The sequence below is a fragment of the Paroedura picta genome, chromosome 5, assembly GCF_049243985.1.
Source record: "Paroedura picta isolate Pp20150507F chromosome 5, Ppicta_v3.0, whole genome shotgun sequence".
Taxonomy (NCBI): Eukaryota; Metazoa; Chordata; class Lepidosauria; order Squamata; family Gekkonidae; genus Paroedura; species Paroedura picta.
This window is the reverse complement of record NC_135373.1, coordinates 18,282,006-18,305,981: the sequence shown is the minus strand read 5'-3', so window position 1 is coordinate 18,305,981 and position 23,976 is coordinate 18,282,006. Positions and strand designations below refer to the sequence as shown.

Sequence of the window (23,976 nt, the reverse complement as noted above, 5' to 3'; positions counted from 1 at the left end):
GATATTGTCCCTTTCCATTTTTTCTCAGGAGGGTTGCAAATTCTTAATTGAGTTTGTAAAATGCTGAGCTCCAGAGAGACAGTGGAGAAGCGTACTTCAGTCAAGCCGCAGAGAATACTCTGGGGCTTTGATACCATCATCAAAAGCCACCGCTAAGGCTGAGGTGGCAGTTTTTATTCCGAAATGCCATGTTTTAAATCATTCATAAACTCCAGGGGGAAAGCCCTGGAGACTAACCCACAGCCTCTGTGCCTTTAAAGCAGGAGTGTATATATACACTCTTTTTAAAAGAGAAAAATCAATTTCAGGGCAGTATTAAAAATAAAGATGGGATGTTTGAAGCCGATATTATATGGTAATGTTTTTAAGATATGTCAGAGAAACACAGCGGGGAAATAAAGACCACCAAAACACACACACACTTCTTCCCCATTAGCTGTTTTATTTCAAATCAAATGGCACGCCCACCAACAGCATCTCCCAAATTAACACCTGCCTCCCCCAAGATGAGTTATCTACTGCAGAGCTTTGCCAAGTTTAGAAGACCTTGAAAGTAAATAAGTGTACAGCAATACCACCGCAGGCAGGACGGAATTCAATTTAGCCCTCCCCAAACTCCTGAAAATACCAACGCCCACTTCAAAGAATGCCATGCAAAGCCATAGAGGTACAAAAAATACAGTAGTTAAACAAAGGATCAGCTCAAGGCACCCTTTCCCAACTTTTTGATCGTTGAGAAGTACTATTTCAGGTGACACTGCTATAACTATCCAGCAACAGCTTCCAAACTTCTGGCGAATGTAACGGGGGGGGGGGGGGAAATCCAGGTGGCGGTTCATGAGTAGATACAACTGGGTGTCATCCACGTACTGGTGACAACCCAGCCCATAGCTCTGGACCAGCTGGACCACCAGAGGGTGCATAAAGATGTCAAATAGCATGGAAGAATCGCATCTGAGTGACCCCACGAGGGAGTCGATAAGGGTGTGATAATTCCTCCCCTACTGCCACCCTCTGCATCCAGTTCCGGATGGTCGACTACATCAAAAGCGGCCAACAAGTCAAGCATCAAGAGTATGGCTGAATTGCCCTGATTTGGTTGTTGCCGGAGATCATCCACCAAGGCGACCAACACCACCTCCACCCCATGGCCAAGATGGAAGCCCGACTGGTATGGGTTGAGGACCGAAGTTCCTCTAAGGAGCTGGTATGCCACGGCACTTTCAACTACCTCACACAAGATGCGAAACCAGGTGGTAGCTGGCCAGGACCTGTGGATCCAGCAATGGCTTTTTCAGTAGGGAAGACCTTTGCCTCTTTCAATGCCTCTGGGAACTCCCCCACAAATGGGAGAGATTGATGGTCTTGTCCAGAGGGCTTCTTATCCGGTCACCAGTTTCGAGCAACCATGATGGACATGGATCCAAGGGACAGGTGGTTGCTCTCACTGACCCTAGAAACTTGTCCACTTCAGCTACTGAGAACCACCTGAAGCCATCAACCGTATCGCCCCCGCACAACAACAACCAAAGGGCCTTTAATTCCTTTTCTGTATTAAAAGTAGCAGGAAAGTCTCAAAAGCTCACTAATGCCTCACAGCCAAGTGCCACTTGACTAATGTTTTGGCAGCCCTTCTGGACGGCAAAGATCCAACTACCCTTAACCAGGGGTAGTCAACCTGTGGTCTTCCAAATGCTGGCAGGGGCTCATGGGAACTGTAGTCCATGGACATCTGGAAGACCACAGGTTGACTTGTTGTTAGGTGCAAAGTCTTGTCCGACCCATTGCGACCCCATGGACAATGATCCTCCAGGCCATCCTGTCCTCTACCATTCCCCGGAGTCCATTTAAGCTCGCACCGACTGCTTCAGTGACTCCATCCAGCCACCTCATTCTCTGTCGTCCCCTTCTTCTTTTGCCCTCGATCGCTCCCAGCATTAGGCTCTTCTCCAGGGAGTCCTTCCTTCTCATGAGGTGGCCAAAGTATTTGAGTTTCATCTTCAGGATCTGGCCTTCTAAAGAGCAGTCAGGGTTGATCTCCTCTAGGACTGACCGGTTTGTTTGCCTTGCAGTCCAAGGGACTCGCAAGAGTCTTCTCCAGCACCAGAGTTCAAAAGCCTCAATTCTTTGACACTCGGCCTTCCTTATGGTCCAACTTTCGCAGCCACACATTGCCCTGGGAAGACCATAGCCTTGACTAAACGCAATTTTGTTGCGTCTGTGGACATATGTTTTGTCCATGGACATCTGGAGGACCACAGATTGACTACCCCTGCCCTAAACAATTGGGCCAGGGGAGAGCTCATGAATACGATAGAGGCAGCATAAAACTCATGCTTAGCTGCCCTAACCTCCTTCTCGTATGCCCTCATAAGTGTGCAATAAGATGGACAACCTCCAACACCAGCTAGACCAGGGCAGGTCAGCGCTGCTCATACCATCGGCAGCGTTTGACACAGTAGACCATGAGCTCCTAGCTCACCACCTCACCGACACCGGAATACGGGGAACGGCCCTCAAATGGCTGAATTACTTCCTCCGGGGCCATGGACAGTGATAGGAGAGAGAATATCTAACCAACACCAACTCACAACTGGAGTCCCACAAGGAGCAGTCCTCTCTCCTATCTTACTTAACATCTTTATGTGCCCTCTGGCTCAGCTGGTGCGGAGGTTTGGGCTGGGTTGACATCCAGCTCTTCCTCCTGATGGCTGACCGCCCTGACTCCCCCCCGGAATCCTTAGCTAGATGTCTGGAAGCAGTGACAAAATGGATCAAGCAGAGTCGCCTGAAGCTCAACCCTACAAAGACAGAGGTCCTATGGTTGGGTAGGAAGGGACCATGGGAGGAAGCGTGTCTGCCCACCTTGGATGGTGTGCAGCTCTCACCAACGCACTCCACCAGGAACCTGGGCGTGATCCTGGATGCTTCCCTTACAGTGGAAGCCCAGGTCACAAAGGTAGTGCGGCTGGCATTCTACCACCTCCGCAAAGCCATTAGCACCCTATCTGGACCCAGAACACCTAGCCACAGTGATCCATGCGACGGTCACCTCTAGGCTGGACTTTTGCTACTTGCTTTATGCTACTTGCTTTATGCAGGCCTACCCTCATCCTTGATTCGGAAACTACAACTGGTGCAAAATGCTGCGGCCAGGATTCTCACTAAAACATCATGGAGATCCCACATCCAGCTGGCACTCCAACAACTTGGCTGGCTCCCAGTTCAATTCCAGATTAAGCTTAAGGTTCTGGTAATCACCTTTAAGGCCATACGTGGTTTGGGCCCAGTGTATCTGAGAGACCGCCTCCCTGCCTATACCCCTAGAGTCGGATCCCTGGCCCCAGAGAAGCACGTCGGACCTCCACAAGGGCCAGAGCCTTCTCGGTCCTGGCTCCCACCTGGTGGAACGAGCTCCCTGAGGAGATCAGAGCCCTGCCCGAACTTCCACAGTTTTGCAGGCCCTGTCAGAGCGAGCTCTTCCACCAGGCATTCGCTTGAGGCCGACCTACTCAGAACACCTGCTGGTCCATCCATGACTCTCCCAATGTTACTGTTGTTATTTATATTATAAATGTGGTTTTGTAATCTTTTGATGCTTTATTGAAAGCTGTTTCGATGTTATAGTCTGTATAATGTTCCATGTAAGTTATATAACGTTCAGTGTAAACCGCCCAGAGCTGCAAAGAAATGGGTGGTATAGAAATCTAAATAAATAAATAAATGTTCTTGTCACCTTTTTGCACGACTTCCCTCTTCCTCTCCCTTAGCTTCCTGGTATACCAGGGGAGCAGTTTGATGTGAGAGAGGAGAGGGCGCCTGGGAGCGATCTCGTCAATAGTGGTGGTCAAACAGGACTGCCAGCCCTCCACTAACACTGCCAGAGAATCACCGGAAGGCATTGGGTTCCACAGAGCATTCAGAAATCCAATTGAATCCATAAGTCTCTGTGGGCAGGCTAAAATACGCCTGTGGCCCACATGGGGAGGGGATGGTATCCTGAGCCAGCTTTCAGAGTGTAGTCTGACCATGGAACAAGATCAACCGCCATCAGATCCACCTCTACCCCAGCACTGAAGACCAAATCAAGCGTGTGGCTAGCCTGATGGGTGGGTCCAGCAACAATTTGGGGGAACCTCACTGTCTCGACGGTCGATGCCAGATCTGAACCATATCTAGAGTACAGCGAACTGGCATGGACACTGAAGCCCCCCAGGATTAAAAGCCTGGGGTACTGCAAAGCTCAGCCTGCCTCCACCACCTCCAGAAGACTTGGCCGACTAGCTGGGGGAGTGTTGGGCGGACGGTGAACCACCCACATAGCTCTCTGCGACCCCCATTCCACTCCGACACGCTCCACTTCGATGATCAACGGCGCCGGGAAAGCCCTGTAGGAGAAAACCTCCCAATTAATTTTTTCCAGTAAGAGGGTGGGATGGAAGCAAAATTGCCTTCAAGGGGGAGAAAGAACATTGCCTGTAAAAACGGGGATCCATTTTGGCAAGCAGGCAGCTATTACTACAGAGCAATCCACCAGCATAGCTGGAACAGGGCTGTCGGCCAATTAAGTTGATTAAGCTCCCTTTAATATCTCCAAAAGGTGCTTGTATCAAGATATTTCAGTAATATGCAAATATAATTGATTAGAAGGCAGAAAATTAAAGAGTTTAATAAGAGCTACCAGTCATGGTTAGAAGAAAAGGACATCTTTAACATTCTCTTTTCTTTGCCCGATTACAGAAAGGCGTCAGAACCAAAACAGCCTTGTTAAAAAAAAAAGGATGCCCTTAATAGCAGGCCAAGCCAATTAAAATTTGCCCTCGCCAATTAAGACTGGTCCCCAACCAACTCATGCTTCAGTTCTTTAATATACTTATTAAAGCTTGCAGCTGTAATCTGAAGGAACAATGCCTGAGTCACACTGAAAAGGGATGCCTTTACAAAGTATTAATTATACCCGCCAGTTGTGTATGTTCTAGGCAGCCACGGTTATCACTATGCGCAAGGAAGAACAAAACGGACACAAAAATCACATCCCGAATTGTAACTTCTAAAGACCCTAGCCCCAACAGGCAAAGAAAGTTTGAAGAGATGCACCCGAAGTTATCAGGTGCTCCGAAGGAAATGGAATCGAGAAACCGGGAAGAAGGGAGTCTTTCAGAATCAACACAATCAGTAAATAATTTTATTTTTAAGTCGAAGCTCGTTTTAATGTTTCTTGCTTGCGGCAGCCACCTGGAAAACAAAACAGAAGAAGATCAGCCTTGAACACACTGTGCGGTCACCCCAAGGGATTTCCAGAGCAGGAATCAGGTTCCAAAGCACTCAACCATTTATTCTTTAGGGTTGCAGACCACAGCTGTTGGTCCTACGCAGCGGTGCAAAGGGCCTTTCCTTCACCTTAAATGTGGAGGGGTGAGCCCCATCCTAAGCCAACTGCCCTTCTCTAGCTGCACACCAGGGGTAGTCAAACTGCGGCCCTCCAGATGTCCATGGACTACAATTCCCAGAAGCCCCTGCCAGCGAATGCTGGCAGGGGCTTCTGGGAATTGTAGTCCATGAACATCTGCCGGGCCGCAGTTTGACTACCCCTGCTGCACACCTTTCTGCATGGGGAACCAGAGCTGGTCAGGCCTCCTCCCTTTATAAGGCTCCAACCACAACTGGGGAACACCTGGTGGCCTACCTGTATACCAGGTTCTCTCAACCAGGTTTTTGTGAAACCCTGGGGTTTCTTGATGGACCTAGGGTTCCCAGAATGGGTGTGGAGTTAATTTTTAATACATTTTTAAAATTTGCTAAGCGTTTATCAGGCGATATGACCATACATGGCCAATGTTTACTTGCCCCTCCTCTCCCAAAATGGCCGATGGGCCTGGAGGGGATGGGAAGGGGAGGGGTCCCAGGTGGGCGAATACACAGCTCTGCTTCCCAACCACCTTCTGCACGATTGCGCCACTCCTGGGGTTTCTCATAGCCTGAAGAATGTTTCACGGTAAAAAAGTAGAGAAAGGCAGCTCTACAGAAAAGCCCTATGGGAGCATGCCCAATCCCAGGAAAGGACCAACAGCCCTTTCTAAGTAATCTCTCCCCTTCTGCTCCACTTTCTTGCAGCCAGAGTGGAATTTCCAGACAGCTGGAAGTCAATGGGCACAAGGCCAGCAATCGGCTCATTCTTAAAGCACCAGCTTTAGCAATGCACTATCCCACTCTCCTGACCAATGACATAGCCCTCTACCAAGCTAAAAGGTGTTCTGTAATCCTAGTACAGACCCCCGCAAGACATGCCCTAGCAGGGGTGGGTAAATTGTGGCCCTCCAGCTGTCCACAATTTGCCCAGCCCTGACCTAGCAGCATCTTTCTCCAGTCTTCGAGGGCCAATCTTTCAGAGCCTGCGGGCACATCTGGAATTCTGGCGCAGGGTGGTGGGCGTGGCCTCAAAATGGCTGCCACAGGGGTAAGAGCCAACCACAAGATGGCTGCCATGGCTTACTGTCCGTCACCCACAATGAAGATCCTTGTGCTGTGGCGGCAGCTGCTGCCAGAGCAACCTTTTGAAAAATCTGCACGGCTAATTGGAATTCCCAGTGGCCAGTCGGCTGTGCTAGGCAAAAATTATTCCTGGCTCCTCTTAACTTTCTAAATAACACTTGGCAGGAGCTGTGGCACCCATGGGCACCATATTGTTATCAAATAGCTCAGCAGAAAGGCAGATCAGTGCCCCGTGGATATAAATAGGAGGTTAAGGTGCCAAAAGCTGACATTCGTTGGCCTGGATTTTTTTAAGTTCATCAAGGGAGCAGGCGAGGGACAAGAACATGAAGAGCTGAGTTATCTCTGCACTTACACAAGCCTCTCTCAACTTTTTTAGCTTTCAGAAATCCCTGAAACATTCTTCGGGCTTTGAGAAACCCCAGAAGCAGCACAATTGTGCAGAATATGGTGAGGAAGCATGACTGTGTACAGCCCACTCGGGACCCCTCCCCTGCCCATCACTGGCCATTTGGGGTGGGGAGACAGGTCGATATGACCATATATACTCCTATCCCGCAATAAACGTTTAACACATTTTTAAAATGTATTAAAAATTAACCCCCACCCATTTGGGAAACCCTTGCAGGGCCTTCACGAAACCCTGGCATCTATGTCTGATTCACCAAAACAGCCCACTAAAAGTAACCCAGGCGACTTAAGGGAATGGGCACACCACCGGGCAATGGTGAATTCAGAAGCCCACCTATGCCAAGCACCTCCACTCTAGTCCACAGCTTGTCCATCTACTAGCAGAGGTAACAAAGGCTGCAATATGGGGCTGGTATAATTTTTTCCTGTCTCGGACTGATAAGAGAACATCTGAGATAATTCGATTAGATTCACGCTCCGGCTCTGCATTGAAGACAATGAGCTCTATCTCACGCCAAGCGTGTGTGATTTTTCATCCCAGGACTGCTTCGGAGGTGCTCTGCTTAAGTAACTCCCATGAATTTGCAGAAAGCAACCATTTTGCAAGGAATAATTCACCTGGGGTAAGCTGTAAATGTCAACACAGGGCTGGTTAATGCTCATCATCCCTGCACTTTATCGGATGGCGCTGGAGCCGTTAAGAATTTTATTGGGGACAGATCATCAAGTACAAGTTTTAAGGAGGGGGGGGGACATCTGAGTGAAGCTAAGGACAGACACATCCCCGATGTAAATGAGATTTTAAGAAAACCAAGCTGGTGGCGCTCTCATTAATACACAGTCGAAATTGTTCTCAAACGCTCTCTCAAGTTGCTTATTCCAGCTCCCTCCCTCCCTCTTTAATTTTGCTTTCTGCATATTGCTTAAGAGCAGGGGAGGATTTAAGCACAGGCTCCATTCTGGTATCAAGAGCCAGATCACACTTTGGCCTCCCGGAGGAGGCTGGAGATTCACTCCCTGCCATCTTGGTGTAGTGATTAGGAGTGCGGACTTCTAATCTGGCGAGCCGGGTACGATTCCGTACTCCCCCACATGCAGCCAGCTGGGTGACCTTGGGCTCGCCACAGCACTGATAAAGCTGTTCTGACCGAGCAGGAATATCAGGGCTCTCTCAGCCCCACCTCCCTCACAGGGTATCTGCTGTGGGGAGAGGAAAGGGAAGGCGAATGTAAGCCGCTATGAGACTCCTTCGGGTAGAGAAAATATGAGAACCAACTTTTCTTCTTCAGTAATATCAGGCCTCTCTCAGCCCCACCTTTCCTTCCTCTCCTTACAGACACCCTGGGAGGTAGGTGGGACTGAGAGAGTTTGGAGAGATCTGGGACTTGCCCAAGGTCCCCCAGCCAGCTGCCTGTGCTGGAGTAAGGAATCAAAGGCCACTGCTCTTAACCCCAACACCAAGGCCACCTGTACTGTTAACTACCACTTAAAGGGGGCCATGAATATTGACAGTGTACATGACTACATGGGGAAGGGCTGGTTTTGATCAGGGAAAGCACACCACGTAGACTGAACCACCTTTCCTCCAAATCAGAGTGCCCCACGCTGGAGCTATTCGCATTTCGAAAGTCCAGAGATGACTGCCATCCTTGTGTTTCGCTCAGACCAATGTGGCTGTCATAGCAAACCAGTGGTATTCACAAGCCAAGACAACACCCAGAAATGAATTTGCGTGGAAGGAGAAACTCATTTCGAAACCCCAAGTACACCGCTTGACAATAAAGTCTGAGCAATAGAGAAAATGCGCACTTCAAGTGTTTGTTTTACATGCCAACCACCCAATCCAGCCAGCCTCTTCTAAATCCAATGCACTGCTTTCATTTTTTAACAAAGCTTCCTGCCCAATTTGTGGAAGAAACCAGGTGGCTGGAATGAAGTGAAAAGGAGATGAACTCCACACAAGCAGTTGTGACCAGCAGTCTTGGGACACCTCGAAGGCCACCCCATGTGCTGTGGCAACAGCCCATTTCCAAAATCATGACGGAGTCTTTCAGGCAGGCCTTTCAAGTTAGTCTAGAAACAAAGCAGTCTACAAAAACATTGATTGGTCTCTGTGTTCATGCTACACTGATCACCTGGGGCATAAAGGGAACTGATTGTGATCAAGACTCCCTGAATCAGGGGCAATCAACCTGTGGTCCTCCAGATGTTCATGGACTACAATTCCCATGAGCCCCTGCCAGCATTTGCTGGCAGGGGCTCATGGGAATTGTAGTCCATGAACATCTGGAGGACCACAGGTTGACTACCCCTGCCCTGATGGAATTCCTAAGGCTGCCAAGGACCACCAGCATAGCTATCCAAGAAGCCAGTTTTAAGCTGCTACAAGACACCCTTATGAGAACTTCTTGTGTAAACGAGTTTACCTGTCCGGCAATCCTGTCCAGATCCCTCTGCCCCTGTGGAGTAAGTTTGCGACCTCTGAAATAAAAACAACGCAGAAGATCAGCGCTTTCAAGTTGCAGAACCCTCACCCCAAAAGTATACCAATCTTCACACCTCTGCTCCCCTTCAGTAGGTTAAAGTTGCCCCCCAATCCCGGTTTCCACCTACACGGGTATGTGCAATGCATAGGGAACTATTCTGCAGAAAATATTTTCACAACACGACACACCGGAAGATCACAAAACAGACCAGTTCTGGGAGACTGACGAGGGGGACGTAACGATAGTCACAGGGACAGATAGCTTTTAATTGGGATTAGTCGGATACACGGAGAAGAGTTCTGTTATTACCTGCAGAAGGCCTTTTTTAACCCCTGGGGAACCCCTGGAACACTCTTTAGGCTTTGAGAAACCCCAGAAGTGGCACAATCATACAGAATATGGTTGGGAAGCAGAGCTGTGGACATGCCCACCAAGGGCCCCTCCCTTTTCCACTCCCTCCAGGCCAATCACTGGCCATTTTGAGAGGGATGGGTGGGTTGACATGACCCACACATGTTCATTATCACCTGTTAATGCATTTTTAAAAATGACTAAACATTTAACTCCCACCTATTCAGGAAACCTTTCCAGGGCCGTCAAGAAACCCCAGGGTTTCAGGAACCCCTGCTCTATATCCTGCTGTTGGATGCTCAGTGGAACTGGATGGCCACTATGTGAGACAAGATGCTGAACTAGATGGACCACTGGTCTGATTCAACATGGCTCTTCTTGAGTTCTTCATTTATGGTGTCAAACAAGCCATTTATGGACAAAGAGCACAACATCGCTGCATGGTTTTCATGATACTAACGACTTTTCTCACCCCGTACACTTATTTACTTAGGGCTACCGCACTGGATTTACGTCTTCACGTCTTCTGCAAACTCACCCATCCTGGTCCTTCTCCACCATCTTGAGCCCTTCGAGAGCCTGCAGGACTCTCCTGGCAACGCTCTTGGAGCCCCGGCTGAAGTGGCTGGGCATCACTCCGTTGCGCTGGCGACCCCCGTAGATCTTGGTCATGGAGCCCACCCCAGCGCCGCCACGGAGGTACAGGTGGCGGGCAGTGGATGCTAAAAAATAATAATAATAAAATTACACAGCTTAAAAACAAAAAAAGAACGCAATCCTTTTCCTTGCACTTTCAACCTGAATAATCTAGTATAAGCCTCAGTAGAGGAAACAGAAAATCCAATCAGGCAGACTGACCCATCTTTAGAAAGTTTGAAAACGTCATTTAGAGCAGGGGTAGTCAACCTGTGGTCCTGTCCATGGACTACAATTCCCAAATTGCTGGCAGGGGCTCATGGGAATTGTAGTCCATGGACATCTGGAGAACCACAGGTTGACTACCCCTGATTTAGAGCACTCCTCATACACAGCTACTTTTACTCTTCGCGGGTTTTATAAAGAACTATTACAAAGTTTTACTTTGTTTTAAAAAAAAAAACCTGAATAGTAAGAATAACACTACCTGGTGTAGTAATCTAGCGACCCAGGTTTGATTCCCCACTCTGCCACATGCAGAACTTAGACTAGTCACAGTCCGGATAGTACTGTTCTCACAGAGCCATCAGAGCTCTCTCAGGCCCACCTACCTCCCAAGAGTTCTGTTGTGGGGAAAGGAAGGCAAGGCAAGGCAATCGTGAACCACTTTGAGACTCCTTTGGGCAGCGAGAAGTGGGGTACAAAACCCAACTCGTCTTTTGTTTTTCCATACCTGCGATTAGCACAGCTCTCCATTTTCTAGTTACATGGCTACTCTGACTCACAGCTACAGCTCTCTCCCATGAGCAGCTTACAGTCCGAGCTGAAATGACACAACCTCAGACTGCAGAATCTGCCTTGCAGAGCGCGATGCTCTCTGCAAGGCCACCCTGTGCCAGGCACACAACTCAGCAGATGGCTCCCAGGAGAGGAGAAAGTGATTAAGAGCAGGGAAGGAGTGGGGAAACCGGCCAGAGAGGATGCTGTTTACGAGCGTTAAAGAGTTCACTGCCAACCCCAAGCTGCTGCCAATATAAGGATTAGAGCACAGGGGTAGGGAGAAACTTCACAAAGGAGGAACAGGGCACCGCAGAGTTAGGACCTGGTAAGAAGGCATGGTGCCAAAATCCCGCATTTTCATCTAAAATGCAACGGCAGGTAATAAGGAAAAAGAACGCAAAGAACGGAAGAGCCCTTTTAAACAACCACCGTGGTTGCTTTACGCAAACCACCTGACTTCCCTTCGAGCAAACTGCTCAGGAACAGACAGAACAAAAGGCAGCCGGAGGCGATACGCCCGTCAGTCTTCCAGCCCCCCACATCCCATCTGAACGGTTTCCGTGGCACAGAAGCAACAACTGGGAGCGCCGTGCTTAATAGGCATCTCTGCAGCAGAATCGGCGACAGGAATAAAAAGATATGTCCATCTTTAGAGTTGCTACGCAAGCCCCCCCCTCCCCTCAAGAGAGGCACGTTTAAAAAGCCAGACAAGAAACAGCAGAAAATTGGCCGGTATTATTCACCATGAATGCGCACAGATGTGCATGTCTGAGACGCCAGCCGAACGCCGGGGAAGGAGCGAGGCAGAAATCTCCATGCTGAATAAACTCTAAATCTCTCCAACTGTTACGGGAAGGCTTGTGAAGTCGAGAACAAAACTATCTGGGGCCTTAGGAAGGGACAATTTGCTTGGCTGGCTACCAAGATTCGCTGAAGCCCTTATTGCAGCCACGGACTTGGACGGAACGGTTAAGAATTACGGCAATGAATGCAACTGCTCGAAGGGGGAAAGGGAGGAATAGCCAAATGCAGCCCCCCAATCCAAGCAACAGCCTGCCCTTCCAAGGACAGCAATACTCCTAGAACAGGGGTAGTCAAACTGCGGCCTTCCAGATGTCCATGGACTACAATTCCCAGGTGCCCCTGCCAGCGTTAGCTGGCAGGGGCTTATGGGAATTGTAGTCCATGGACATCTGGAGGGCCGCAGTTTGACTACCCCTGCCCTAGAAGATGAACCAGCAAAAACAAACCAAACATTCTTATGGGAATGCAGCTGAAGGCTGAATTTTGACAGTCTGAAGAGGTGAGAACTGAACAAAGTATTCTTGGGCATGCCCGGGTGTTAAAATAGGGCCTTGAGCCACTCCACAGCGGCCTGGGCTACAGGTAGTGGCATGTGCAATGCAGCTTGGGGTTCAGTCCTACCTGATCGCCTGCATCACAGGCTGAAGCCCAATGCATTCCTAGAGCAAGTCCATCTGGCACTGAAGCATGATCACTTCTGGCAGAGAAAATCAAACAGAGCTTCTCTGCTCCCTTCCCAGAACTGGGCAAAAGCAAAGACCGTCACAGCAGCCAAAGAGGAGGAAGGAGGAACAGCGCTAACTACAGCCCAGAGAAGGCTTTCTGCCCAGTTGGTGGAGACGGGAGAAAAACTGGTTTTTATGGGCTGCTTTTCACTACGCAAGGAAGTCCCCAAAAAGCAGCTTACCATCACCTTCCCTTCCTCTCTTTACAACTGCACTATGATAATCCCTATTTCATTGCCCAAAGAAATGTGCCTGCACATTAAAGCTCACGCCTAGAATAAAACTTTGTTGGTTGTAAAAGTGCCACTGGACTCTTCACAACAGACACCCTGTGAGGTAGGCAGGGCTGAGAGCACCCTAACAGAACTGAGAATATTTTATCTTCACAACAGCCCTATGAAGAGAAGATGACGATGAAAAATAATAATTTTTTTTGTACCCTGCTCTTCGCTACCTGAAGGAGTCTCAAAGCGGCTTACAATACCTTCCTCTTCCCACAAGAGGCACCCTGGGAGGTAGATGAGGTTGGGAGAGCTTTGAGAGAACAGTGACTGGCCCAAGGTCACCCAGCTGGCTGCATGTGGAAGAAGGGTGGGGAGTCAAATCCGGTTCTCCAAATCTCTTGTTTCTGCCCACAGGAAAGAGCTCTCTCCTGGCAGTCCCAGGGAGAAAATTAACCAAGCATCTGCAATACCTCCAAAGGTATTAGGGTTTTGGAACAACTTCTGCCTATTTCTTCCCCATGGAGAACCGGCTGTGTTTTAGCTGAAGTGCCCCAATCTCTATTGCAAACTGCAGTTGCCTGGCTGGTGGCTAAAGGAGGCCCAGATGTCCTGTGGAAAGAGCCTTATCCCCACCACAGTCAGCTGCAGCAACAATGACGCTTCTTAAGGTTAGCGCATGTTGAGGTTGGAATGAAGGAAAGCACAGCTGCCACTTCGCAAAAAACCTCAGCTCCTGGGCTTGGCAATAAGCAAGACAGAGGCCCCCTTTGGTAGCACATCAAGTTGGGAAGATGTTTTGGTGTCTTCTAGAACAGTGGTCCGCAAGCGCTCGCGCGCTGCGGACCGCCGCTCCGGAGCGAGAGGAGAGGGCGGCCTAGGGGCCCGCGCACGCGCGGCAGCCCCAGCACAAACGCGCATGCGCGGCAGTCCACGCATGCGCGTTTGTGCCGCTGCCATGCCGGCGGCCGCGGCTCCCCCTCCCGGCCCGCCAGCAAATCGGCCGCTAAAGCTAAAGTGGCCGATTAGCTGGCGGCTCGGCAAGCTTCTCTTCCCTCCCCTCCCGAAACAAGAAGCTTGCCGGGCCGCAAGCTAATCGGCCGCTTTGGCGGCCGCTTTGCTGGCGGCCTGGCGAGCTTCTCGCTTGGGGGGGGGGGGGAGGGAAGAAGGAGCTGCGGCCCAGCGCCAAGGCCTTCGCGGCCCGGCACCAGGCCGTGGCCCGTGGGTTGGGGACCACTGTTCTAGAAGCAACAGACCCACAACTAAAAGCACATCATTATATCCGGCTATGCACGAACACCACCTCCCGTGCTCCACGTGAACCTTCTGGCTGAAAACTGCTCGATAGTCATTATGTTTATCAAAAGAGCAAGTTCGTAGCCCTCGTGATTGTGCGAGACATTTTCAAAATGGTGCCTGCCTCTGGCTTTGCTCCACGACCACCAACCCCTGGTGATATTTTCTCTTTCCCTGGTTTAGAGCTAAGAACAGCATTTCTCAACTTTTTTACTATTGAGAACTCCCCTGAAACATTCCTCAGGCTTCAAGAAACCCCAGAAGTGGCGCAATGGAGCAGAATATTGTTGGGAAGCATCGCTGTGCACATGCCAACCCAGGACCCCTTCCCTTCCCACCCCCTCCTGGCCCAGCATTGGCCATTTGGGGAAGGGGGGGGTCAACATATTGATATATGGTCATATCACCCAATGAATGTTTAACAAATTTTGAAAGTAGATAAAAAATTGAATTGACTCCCAATCATTTGGGAAACCCATCGAGAAACCCCAGAGTTTCACAAAACCTTGGCTTAGAATTTCTAGTATCTTTTTGTTAAAGCCCCCAGAATACATGCCCACCTACTCCTTACAGGAAATGCATGTTTGCTCCTGCATGCTTGTGTTATAGCTAACAGTATGGCTACTCTAGTGATGGTGTAAAACGGATAAAAAGTTGGGAGTTGCGGTGTGGGTTTTTAAAAAAAAATATGACTCTGGCATAGCCGACATAGTCCCAGTTCACTTAGTTACTTCTTTTGCAGCCTTGTGGCAGACATAATTTAAAGCAATGCGTTTTGGCCAAAACAGTCCTAGGACAGTGTATGAGTGTTAAGACAGAATATACTAGGAGGGTCTCAGGCATGCACCTCCCAAAGTGGGAAATCGCACACACAGCCATTCAGACATACTGGAACCCTTACCAGCTCTAGTGTAGAACCAGTTCTCGTCGTAGGGGGCCAGCTCCTTGTGTTTGGCTAGTTTGACAGTGTCCACCCATTCAGGTACCTTCAGTTTACCTGACCTGCAAGAACAATTCAAAGACCAATTATCAGCAGATAAGAGTACACACGCTCATGTATGATATTACCACCCAAAGAGGCATTTTTGTGCTGCTATTTTCCACAACTACAAAGCAAGAACCAAGATCCAGGCCTGCATACCTTGCAGACTGATAACTATGCTCTAAGAAGCCCAAACAGATATACAGTTGGATTCTAATCGAACAGTGCAACACAGGCACTGGCTTGATGGATTTACTTGGTACATGAACAGGATACTAGAAGAAAAGCATGCTAGCTGACAGTATGAACACACTGTGTTTGGCTTATTCCATAGACTTTGGGGACCTTAAGCCAGCCTTTCTCAACTTTTTTTACTGTCGAGAAACCCCTGAAACGTTCTTCAGGCTTCAAGAAACCCCAGAAGTGGAGCAATTGCACAGAATATGGTTGGGAAGCAAAGCTGTGAACACGCCCACCCAGGACCCCTCCGCTTCCCACCCCCACCAGGCCCATCATTGGCCATTTGGGGGGAGGATCAATATAATCCATATATCATCCAATAATTGTTTAACAAATTTAAAATATATACAAAAAGTTAATTAACTCCCGGGCCACAGCTCCTCCTTGTCTTCCTCCCTGGCTGCTGCCTCGCGGGCTGCCCTGCCACTCTGCCACCAGCTCACCTTTGGTGCTTTCCAGCGGCTGCCATGGCTGGGGCTCCCCCTCAGCATGGCACTGTGCAGCTGCTGCTGGCAGCGCTTCCCAGCGGGTGGCGGGAAGCAAGCAGAGCAGGGGCCTAGGTGGTTGCAAGGTTCCTCAGAAAAAGACTACACCCTCCCCACCGGTGCCTCAGTAAAACTGTCAAGTGTTGACTGGTCTATGGTGATAAAAAGGTTGGGGACCACTGAGCTAGACGGTCCAAAATGCTTTATTTTTCATTAAGAGTTGGCATGCTTCCCTCATCAAGTTAAACTGGAGCTGCCACATGACGGAAGCTGGTTTTAGAACTCCCTTCACTGTGCCTAAATAGCTCTCTGCCCCAAAAGTTGCCACTAGGAATAGCAGACAAGTATTCAGCACCTGACTCACCAAGGGTAGAAAGATGGTTTAGGCATCAAACTTTTGGTGATTACATCTTGACTGCTTACCTGCTCAAAAAGAATAGGCCGCTTTTCCTTATGTTGTCGAATCAAATACAGACAAACCGCAGTTACTGAGGGTTAGCTATCTCAGTCTACTCCCAACGTTCACCAAAAGGAACTTAACTGCTGACTCATTTCTCTAATATTTAGCTTACAATTGTTAAATTCATTTTTTTCTGGGCAACTTACTTTTTGAGGAAGGCAGCGAGGGCCCTCACAAACTCCTGCTGGTTCACGTCTTTTACAGTTACACCTGGCATCTGCAAAAGAAAGAGGGAAAATACAAATAATCAATTTGTACCAATACAAGTTTAATGCATCGTTAGGAAATTGTATTATTTATGTTGTCTCCAGTTCCTTTAGTTCTTCATTTCCTTTCTCCTTCTTATCCACTAGATGCTACTTGGCACCCAGAGTAAGACCACTGTCTATGAAAATCAGCATTACTAACCATAGCTGGCAGCACTTTTCCAGGGTCTTGGCAGAGATCCCTTATGTCAGGGGTAGTCAAACTGCGGCCCTCCAGATGTCCATGGACTACAATTCCCAGGAGTCCCCTGCCAGCAAATCCTGGGAATTGTAGTCCATGGACATCTGGAGGGCCGCAGTTTGACTACCCCTGCTTTATGTCAACAGCTACCTAATCTATTTAACTGGAGAAGGCAGTGACAGATGGGGCCGTCTGCATTCAAAGCAGGTGCTCTTCTGAGAATACATGGCCCCACTTTTTAGTAGTCAATTTATTAAACTATATCCACACCCCACCTTTCCTCTTGGCTCAGCATGTTGAACACACAAAGCTGCCTTACACTAAATCAGACCCAAACCAGAACTGCCTACTCAGACTGACAAAAGTTCTCCAGCATCTCACAGCTACTGCCTGATCCTTTTAACTAGAGATCCCAGGGACTGAACGAGGCAGAAACTCTGGCCAATGAAACAGAACTCCCTGCTTGAAAATCCATACCAAACCATTTCTCTAAGAATCCTGCGACCATCTAGCTCCCATAAAGAGAAGGAGGTCTGAGGGTGGATAAATTGGATTGATTTTAAATTTCATTGGACTTCTAAAGCCTGTGTAATGATATTTTGAGTTTTGGAAGCCACCATGGCTGCATTCCGCACGCGTTGATCAATGCAAATTCGTCGCAGATTTTCCAACACGTGCAAAGCGGGCCGTGAGCATCTAAGAAAGGGCGGGGTATAAGTGTAAAAATGAATGAATAAATAAAATGCTTGTCTTTCAAATACGTGGGCAGCTGTGCATGGGGAGGCCTTCCTTTCCCCTGGCCTAAGCTCCCATACAGATTTCCCATTCAGCCCCCCAAAGAAAGGCTCTTCCGCGCACATGCGCCCGCCGCCGGGTCCCTAGCACAGGCCAAGGCCGCCCTCAGTAGCCGGAGACCCTCAGGGGAACGGAAGGCGCGCCGACCTCCCCTCCCCGGAGCTCCGGCCTAGCGCCGCTCACCGTGTGGCCGCCGCTGCGCTCCCGGGCAGGCGAAAGAGAAGGCGCGGGGCTTCCCACCCGCTCAGCTCAGGGCTCCGAGCCTCGCGATGTTTGATCGCCCAATCACTCGGCCGCGAGACTTGGGATCCCCCAATCCACGCGAGGAGGAGGTGGGGATGGATGCCGGGATGTAGGCCGGCCCCGGAAGTTGGGGAGGTTCTTTCCCGCAGATGGGCGGAAGTGAAGTTGGCCTGGGGAAGTGGCGTTATTCGCGTTGGCCTCTAGGAGCGCTAGAGGGCGAAGCGCGAAGCGTGCGCTTGCTTGAGAGCAGCTCAATCGGAGGCAGCAGGGCTTACTTTTAAGTGTAGGATCTGGCCCATTGTGTAGGATCTGGCCCATTGAGGGCGCAGACCGCGGTACTCCTATTCCGCAGTCGCTGCAGGCGGGCCTTTACTTTTAAGTAAACTTAAAATAGGATCATCCAATAATATAATGTACCAGCCAAGTTTTATTCAAGGTTGGAGTGTCTGTCTGCATGCGTTTCTTCAGACAATGAAATTGAACTCACCAGACTACATATACAAGGTGAGAGCAAATTGGCAGTAAATTAGTAAACAGTAAATTAGTAAACAATATCCCACAAATATGCAGAATAATGGAGATACTTAGCAGATTCAAGAGCCTTGCTAGAATAACAAACTGAGTTATCAGGTTATGGGTCCTGTGGGTTCAACTCCAGGCCAAAAAACATAGTAAACGGAATTAAAATGTCTAGATTAGTTATTGATGGCAGATACATCCCAAGTTTAACAAAGTTGTTAAATCTGTGGGTTCAGAGGAAGCCAGGACACTGGGCATACAAACAGCTCTTTTTATTGTGATCTCTGCATGGTACAACTTAGATTCAAGTGGATAGCCGTGTTGGCCTGAAATAGTACAACAAAATTTGAGTCCAATGGCACCTTTAAGACCAACAAAGTTCTTTTCACGGTGTGAGCTTTCATGTGCATGTATACTTCCTCAGACAATGGAACAAAAATCATAAGAGTACAGATATAAGGATAAAGTAAATTAGTAGCAAATTAGTAAACGGCATCACATCCAAAATATGCAGTATGATAATACCTTGCTAGAAAAGCAAATCAGTCCCTTGGGTTCAATTGTCGTTCACAAAAACATTGGGGGAATAAAAATGTCAAGGTTAGCGATTAATGGCAGCCACTTTCCCAGTTGTGAAAAGAAGTAATTAAAAGTGACTTGTTACTAGCCTCATGTGTCTCCAACCAAGCATGGAAGCATCCCCACAAGTGACAAGCCCTACTGTGTGTGTTTGTCCTGTCCTGAGACCAGAGAGTTAGATTCTCAATTACATTGCATACTTACTTAAATCCCATTACAGTCACATTGTCCCAAATAAAAGAGGGGATTGTAAAGGGTGTGAATATAAGAATTCCATGAGGTTAGCATATGTAGTGAGATAAGAAACCTATGTCCATGTTGAGTCTGGAGATTCCATTGTTTTGAGTGCTGTAATAACTTGTACTTCTACAATATCATTTTCCAGTCTGTTCTTGAAGCTTCTTTGCAATCAAACAGCTACTTAGAGGTCCCTCATTGAATGTCCTGGAAGGCTAAAGTGTTCCCCTACAGGTTTTTCAGTCCTGTGGTTTTGATGTCAGACTTGTGTCTATTAATTATTTGGCAGAGGGTTTGACCTGTCTGCCCTCTGTAGAGAACAGAGAGGCAACCACATAATCTCCAATAACACAGTCACTAGACCTAACAACATCATATGCCGTTAAATGCCAACAATGCCTCTCTAATCTTAAATGCCAACAATGCCCTTGTAGACACACTCTTTCTAGTTTCTGCCACTCCCAAGTCTCTAGATGCTGCCTTTATTTGGCTACTCCTGCACCTGCGTAGCACAGCTACTATGCTTCCCAGTGCTTCTGCCCTGCCAAATTCCTTTAATTTCCTTGCCTTTGGTGGCAAGGACATCATTGAGGATGGGGGGGGGGGGTGGCTCCAGGGTCCTGGAGGGCAGCCAGGATAGGTTTGGATTGGCAATGCCCCCCCCATCACTATGGCCTTAGGTCCAAAGGTACCACTAGACTCAAACTTTGTTCTGCTACCCACCAGAATCTAGAATGCTAAAAGTCAGGAAACAAAAATATTGCTTTATTTCGGAAAATATATTAATAGCTTGAATCATATGTGGCCTGATATCCACCTGGTTCCCCCAAAGATCCATAAAAGTATATTTTCACTCATACATATAGCCTTCTTGGGACCTGATAGGCTTGCCAATTTCAAGGTGGTGCCTGGAGAGCTCCCAGAATTGCATCTTAGCAGCAGCATGCAGAAGGTAAAATGTGAAGTCTTCTCCATTCAAGCTATATCGGGGCTGGGCAATGATCAAGTAAGGCAAATCATTAAAGAAAGGATTAATGACGTAGAGTGCCAACTAGACCTGCCTAGATCGCCTGAGTATATTTGTTCCCCCCCCCAAAAAAAACAAAACCACAGGTATATCCAGAAACCGGCAGCTTCTCTGTTCTTTCTGGAGGTTAAGACCCACAGGAGGGCATTTACTCTTGTGAGGTGTTCTGCTTTACCATCTGCACTGCTTGAGGGGTGCTATAAAAAGACTCCAAAAGCAGAGAGAATCTGTATATGCAGAGGTGGGGAATCAGAGCCTGTCAGGCCTGACCTTTTCAGATGGGAGTTTGCAATAAGATCATCATCCCCCTCTTGCCCCATTGGCTCTCAGGAAGGGGAAATTACAAACAGATAGCCCAGATATTGTGCCATAACATGCACATTTCTTCCAAAGCATGTCATTGGAAATCTCTCATGCCTTAGGCAACACTGCTAACCCTGATCTGTTTTTAGTTTAATTCTGGTTTAAACATTCGATGTATAAGGGTTTATTTGCTGCTAAGCATTTTGTTAGATTGCAGTTTTGAAGGTTGTGTACGTTTTATAGCCGGCTTGGAGTGGTATTACAAATAAATCTGAATCAACTGAGCACCAGACCACAGAAATCCGTTCCCTGAGAGAAAAATGGCTGCTTCGGAGGGTGGATGCTGTGGCATTATAGCCTGCTGAGGTTCCCCACAAAACCCAACCTTCCCAAGGTCCCCCCTCTCCATCTCCAGGGATTTCCCAACCCAGAACGTGCAGCCCTACTGATGGTGCAAGGTCTTTAGGCCTCATCTGGAAGTGGGCCAGAGTCTGGAAACGTGGTCTCTAGAACTTCTCACAACTTGGAGGGTGTTGTGCAGGGGTAGTCAAACTGCGCCCCTCCAGATGTCCATGGACTACAATTCCCAGGAGCCCCCTGCCAGCGTTCGCTGGCAGGGGGCTCCTGGGAATTGTAGTCCATGGACATCTGGAGGGCCGCAGTTTGACTACCCCTGGACTGTTGTGTATGCCAGGCAGCAGAGGGCTGAGCTTGGGTTTGGAGCAGGATCCAAGCAGCCCCGAAGGACAGCCAATGAACTGCCAGGTCCCCAACTGCAGGGTCCAATGAGTTTTAATCAATCAGGCTCCGCTAATCCAATCAAGGCTCAGCCAAGGGTGTGTCCACCTCTACCCCTGTGTATATATTTGGGGGCTTGTCCAGGCAAGTCCCCAGTCAATGCAGTTACTTCCAACCTGGAATCACTTTCACAAATAAAAGAGCTGAAATGCACGACTGCACCTCGTTTCTGCCCTACTGAACCCACTATACAGCGGAGAAGAAGGGGGTGCCCATCGTTCTATATCTACTGAAAAATAAAACAACAAAAACACAGGCCAGGCATTCAAAAGGAAAACTGGTGGATGTGAGGCAGCCCTCAAAAGATGTGCATATGATGCAGCCTTTCTCAACTTCTTTATCATTGAGAAGCCCCTGAAACATTCTTCAGGCTTCAAGAAACCACAGAAGGGGCGCAATCATGCAGAATATGGTTGGGAAGCAGAGCTGTGGACACGCCCACCTGGGGGTCCTCCCCTTTGCACCTCCTTCTGGCCCATCATTGGTCATGGGGGGGGGGCAGGTTGACATGACCATATATGGTCATATCATATAATGTTTAACGTATTTCTAATACACACACCCCAATTCAGGAAACCCTCCCAGGCTGTCAAGAAACCCCAGGGTTTCACAAAACCCTGGTTGAGAAAGCCTGATATAATGTGATCCTACATGAATACAGTTCACGCCAGCATGGGCCAAATACCTGCCCAAACTTTGGTCCGGCAAGAGAGACAACAAACTGGCCAAAGTGCTGAACAGAATAAGGTAAACTAAATGAGAGTACAGCATACTTAGCTACTGCTTGTGCTTCCATAGGGATTAACAAGAAAGCTGCTGTGGGCAAAGATGAATCCATGAGGAAAGTCCAAAGAAAACATCTGCACTTGGTGACTTATGCCTGCCTCTTTCCCTCAAAACACTGCTTGGCAAGGCATGCATAACAAGACACATAACAAGACACATGGCTTGGGTGTTGGGACCAGAGTACCTGAAGGACCATCTTCTCCCATATATTCTTGCCCAGGAATAAGATTACAGAAAGAGTCCCTCCTGAGTGTCCCATCAATGAAAGAAACGGTTGGAATTGCAATCAGCAAGCAGTTTGGTGAAGCCAGCCTTGAAGGGCTGTTGTTAAGCTCTTTAAGTAGCGGAACTGTACCTGTGTGCTCACTACTGCATCAAGTGAGGTTGCCATGGAAAAAACCCCGAGCACATGTCCTGGGGATTCCTTTGTTTAAAGTGGGCTCTCTCCCACTTCGTCTTTCTTCAGGAAGACCTGAGTGTGCTCAGAAGCAAGGAGCAGGCAGGGGTCCCCCACTTTCCCAATGCACCTCACCCCACCCCAGCTCCCTCCCAAACTTACCCCAAGCTATGCAAATAAACCCAACATGCTGACATCACTCAGAAGCGACGTCAATACATTGGGGCCCTTGGAAGAGTGACACTCTGATTTGGGGCCAAAACTGGAGGGTTAGAAGCAAATTATACCATAGAGTTTTGCCCAAAAGCCAGAGCATCCTGCTCCTCAGATGACCCCCAAGATGCTGACGTTACTTCTGGGTGACATCAGTTTAATTTCTGGAGTACTTCCAACTTTTGGGGAAGGGTCCCCCCGTTCCCTGCTGGCAGCATCAATGGACTCCCCTCCCTTCCGCAGGCTCCATCCTCAAATCTCCAGTAGCTTCCCAACTTGGAGCTGGCCGCCCTCTCCTCCCATCCACTGGCCAGGAGGGACTCCCTAATCATAACAGGGATGGTACAAGAGATATTTCAAAGAAGGAAACGGGTCTATGGACTTCCCTGCTATAGGGTATCTATTCTCAGCCACTCTGTGCATTATCTTCACGCTGCATTGTATTTCAACCAATGCAAAGCCATTTCACTGTTTAAAATGTCGTGCTGAATTATTCACGCTCGGTTCCACTTTCGACTCATTTCAGGTTTCTGCGTCCTCGTCCCGTCTGTCTCCTTGCTTTTCAGAGGTCTCTTCCTGTTGATCGACTTCACCTGGCCACCCGTAGCCTCACGTCTCCATCAGAAAGGCAGACTACCAATCAGATAAACAAATAGCTGGTACACCGAAACAGCTCCCTGTGAGCCTGGCAGCAGCTCAGACACCCACAAGATGGGGAGGGGAGGGGAATAAGCTCTCAAGAGTCAAGGCAGACCAAGGAAGCTCTGAATAGAAGCTAGATAGCCATCGGACAGAACTGTTGATTCGCTTCAACAGATTGTGAGTAGGGCTTGGCTCTCGTGGCCCTTTTTCCAGGCCCAGGGAAATGCCGACCACCACTTTGGGGTCAGGAGGCAGATTTCCCCTAGCCCAGACTAGCCAATGATTCTGATTTGGGGGGAGGGACAACATCTGAGCATGGGACAGGGGTCACTGTGGGTGGGCAGGTAGTTGTGAATTCCCTGCATTCTGTGGTGGGTTGAACTCGGTGAACCCAGAGGTTGCTTCCAACTCTATGATTCATTCAAATGGGTAGCCGTGTTGGTCTGAAGTAGCACAATCAAATCAGAGTCCAGTAGCACCTTTAAGACCAACAAAGATTTATTCAGGGCATGAGCTTTCGAGTGCTTGCACTCGAAAGCTCACGCCCTGAATAAATCTTTGTTGGTCTTAAAGGTGCTACTGGACTCTGATTTGATTGAACTCTATGATTCAGTGACTCTT

General features: G+C 48.6%; 1 protein-coding gene across 1 annotated transcript; it reads right to left on the bottom strand.

Annotated features, from left to right (window-relative positions):
• Positions 1-5,171: 5,171 nt before the first annotated feature.
• Positions 5,172-17,956, bottom strand: RPS19 (ribosomal protein S19). Its single transcript, XM_077336784.1, has 6 exons — positions 17,795-17,956; positions 16,516-16,586; positions 15,104-15,204; positions 10,279-10,462; positions 9,330-9,384; positions 5,172-5,235 (listed from the first exon to the last, which is right to left on the bottom strand). The coding sequence occupies exons 2-6, from the start codon at positions 16,584-16,586 to the stop codon at positions 5,209-5,211; spliced, it is 438 nt and encodes a 145-aa protein (XP_077192899.1). The 5' UTR covers positions 17,795-17,956; the 3' UTR covers positions 5,172-5,208.
• Positions 17,957-23,976: the final 6,020 nt, after the last annotated feature.

Bases quoted from the DNA above. Each gene is read 5' to 3' on its own strand.
- RPS19 (XM_077336784.1), bottom strand. From the start codon at position 16,586: ATGCCAGGTGTAACTGTAAAAGACGTGAACCAGCAGGAGTTTGTGAGG. The intron at 15,205-16,515 runs GTAAGTTGCCCA...TTGTTCTTGCAG, and splicing joins CTCGCTGCCTTCCTCAAAAA to GTCAGGTAAACTGAAGGTAC. The intron at 5,236-9,329 runs GTAAACTCGTTT...TTTGTTTTCCAG, and splicing joins TGGACAGGATTGCCGGACAG to GTGGCTGCCGCAAGCAAGAA.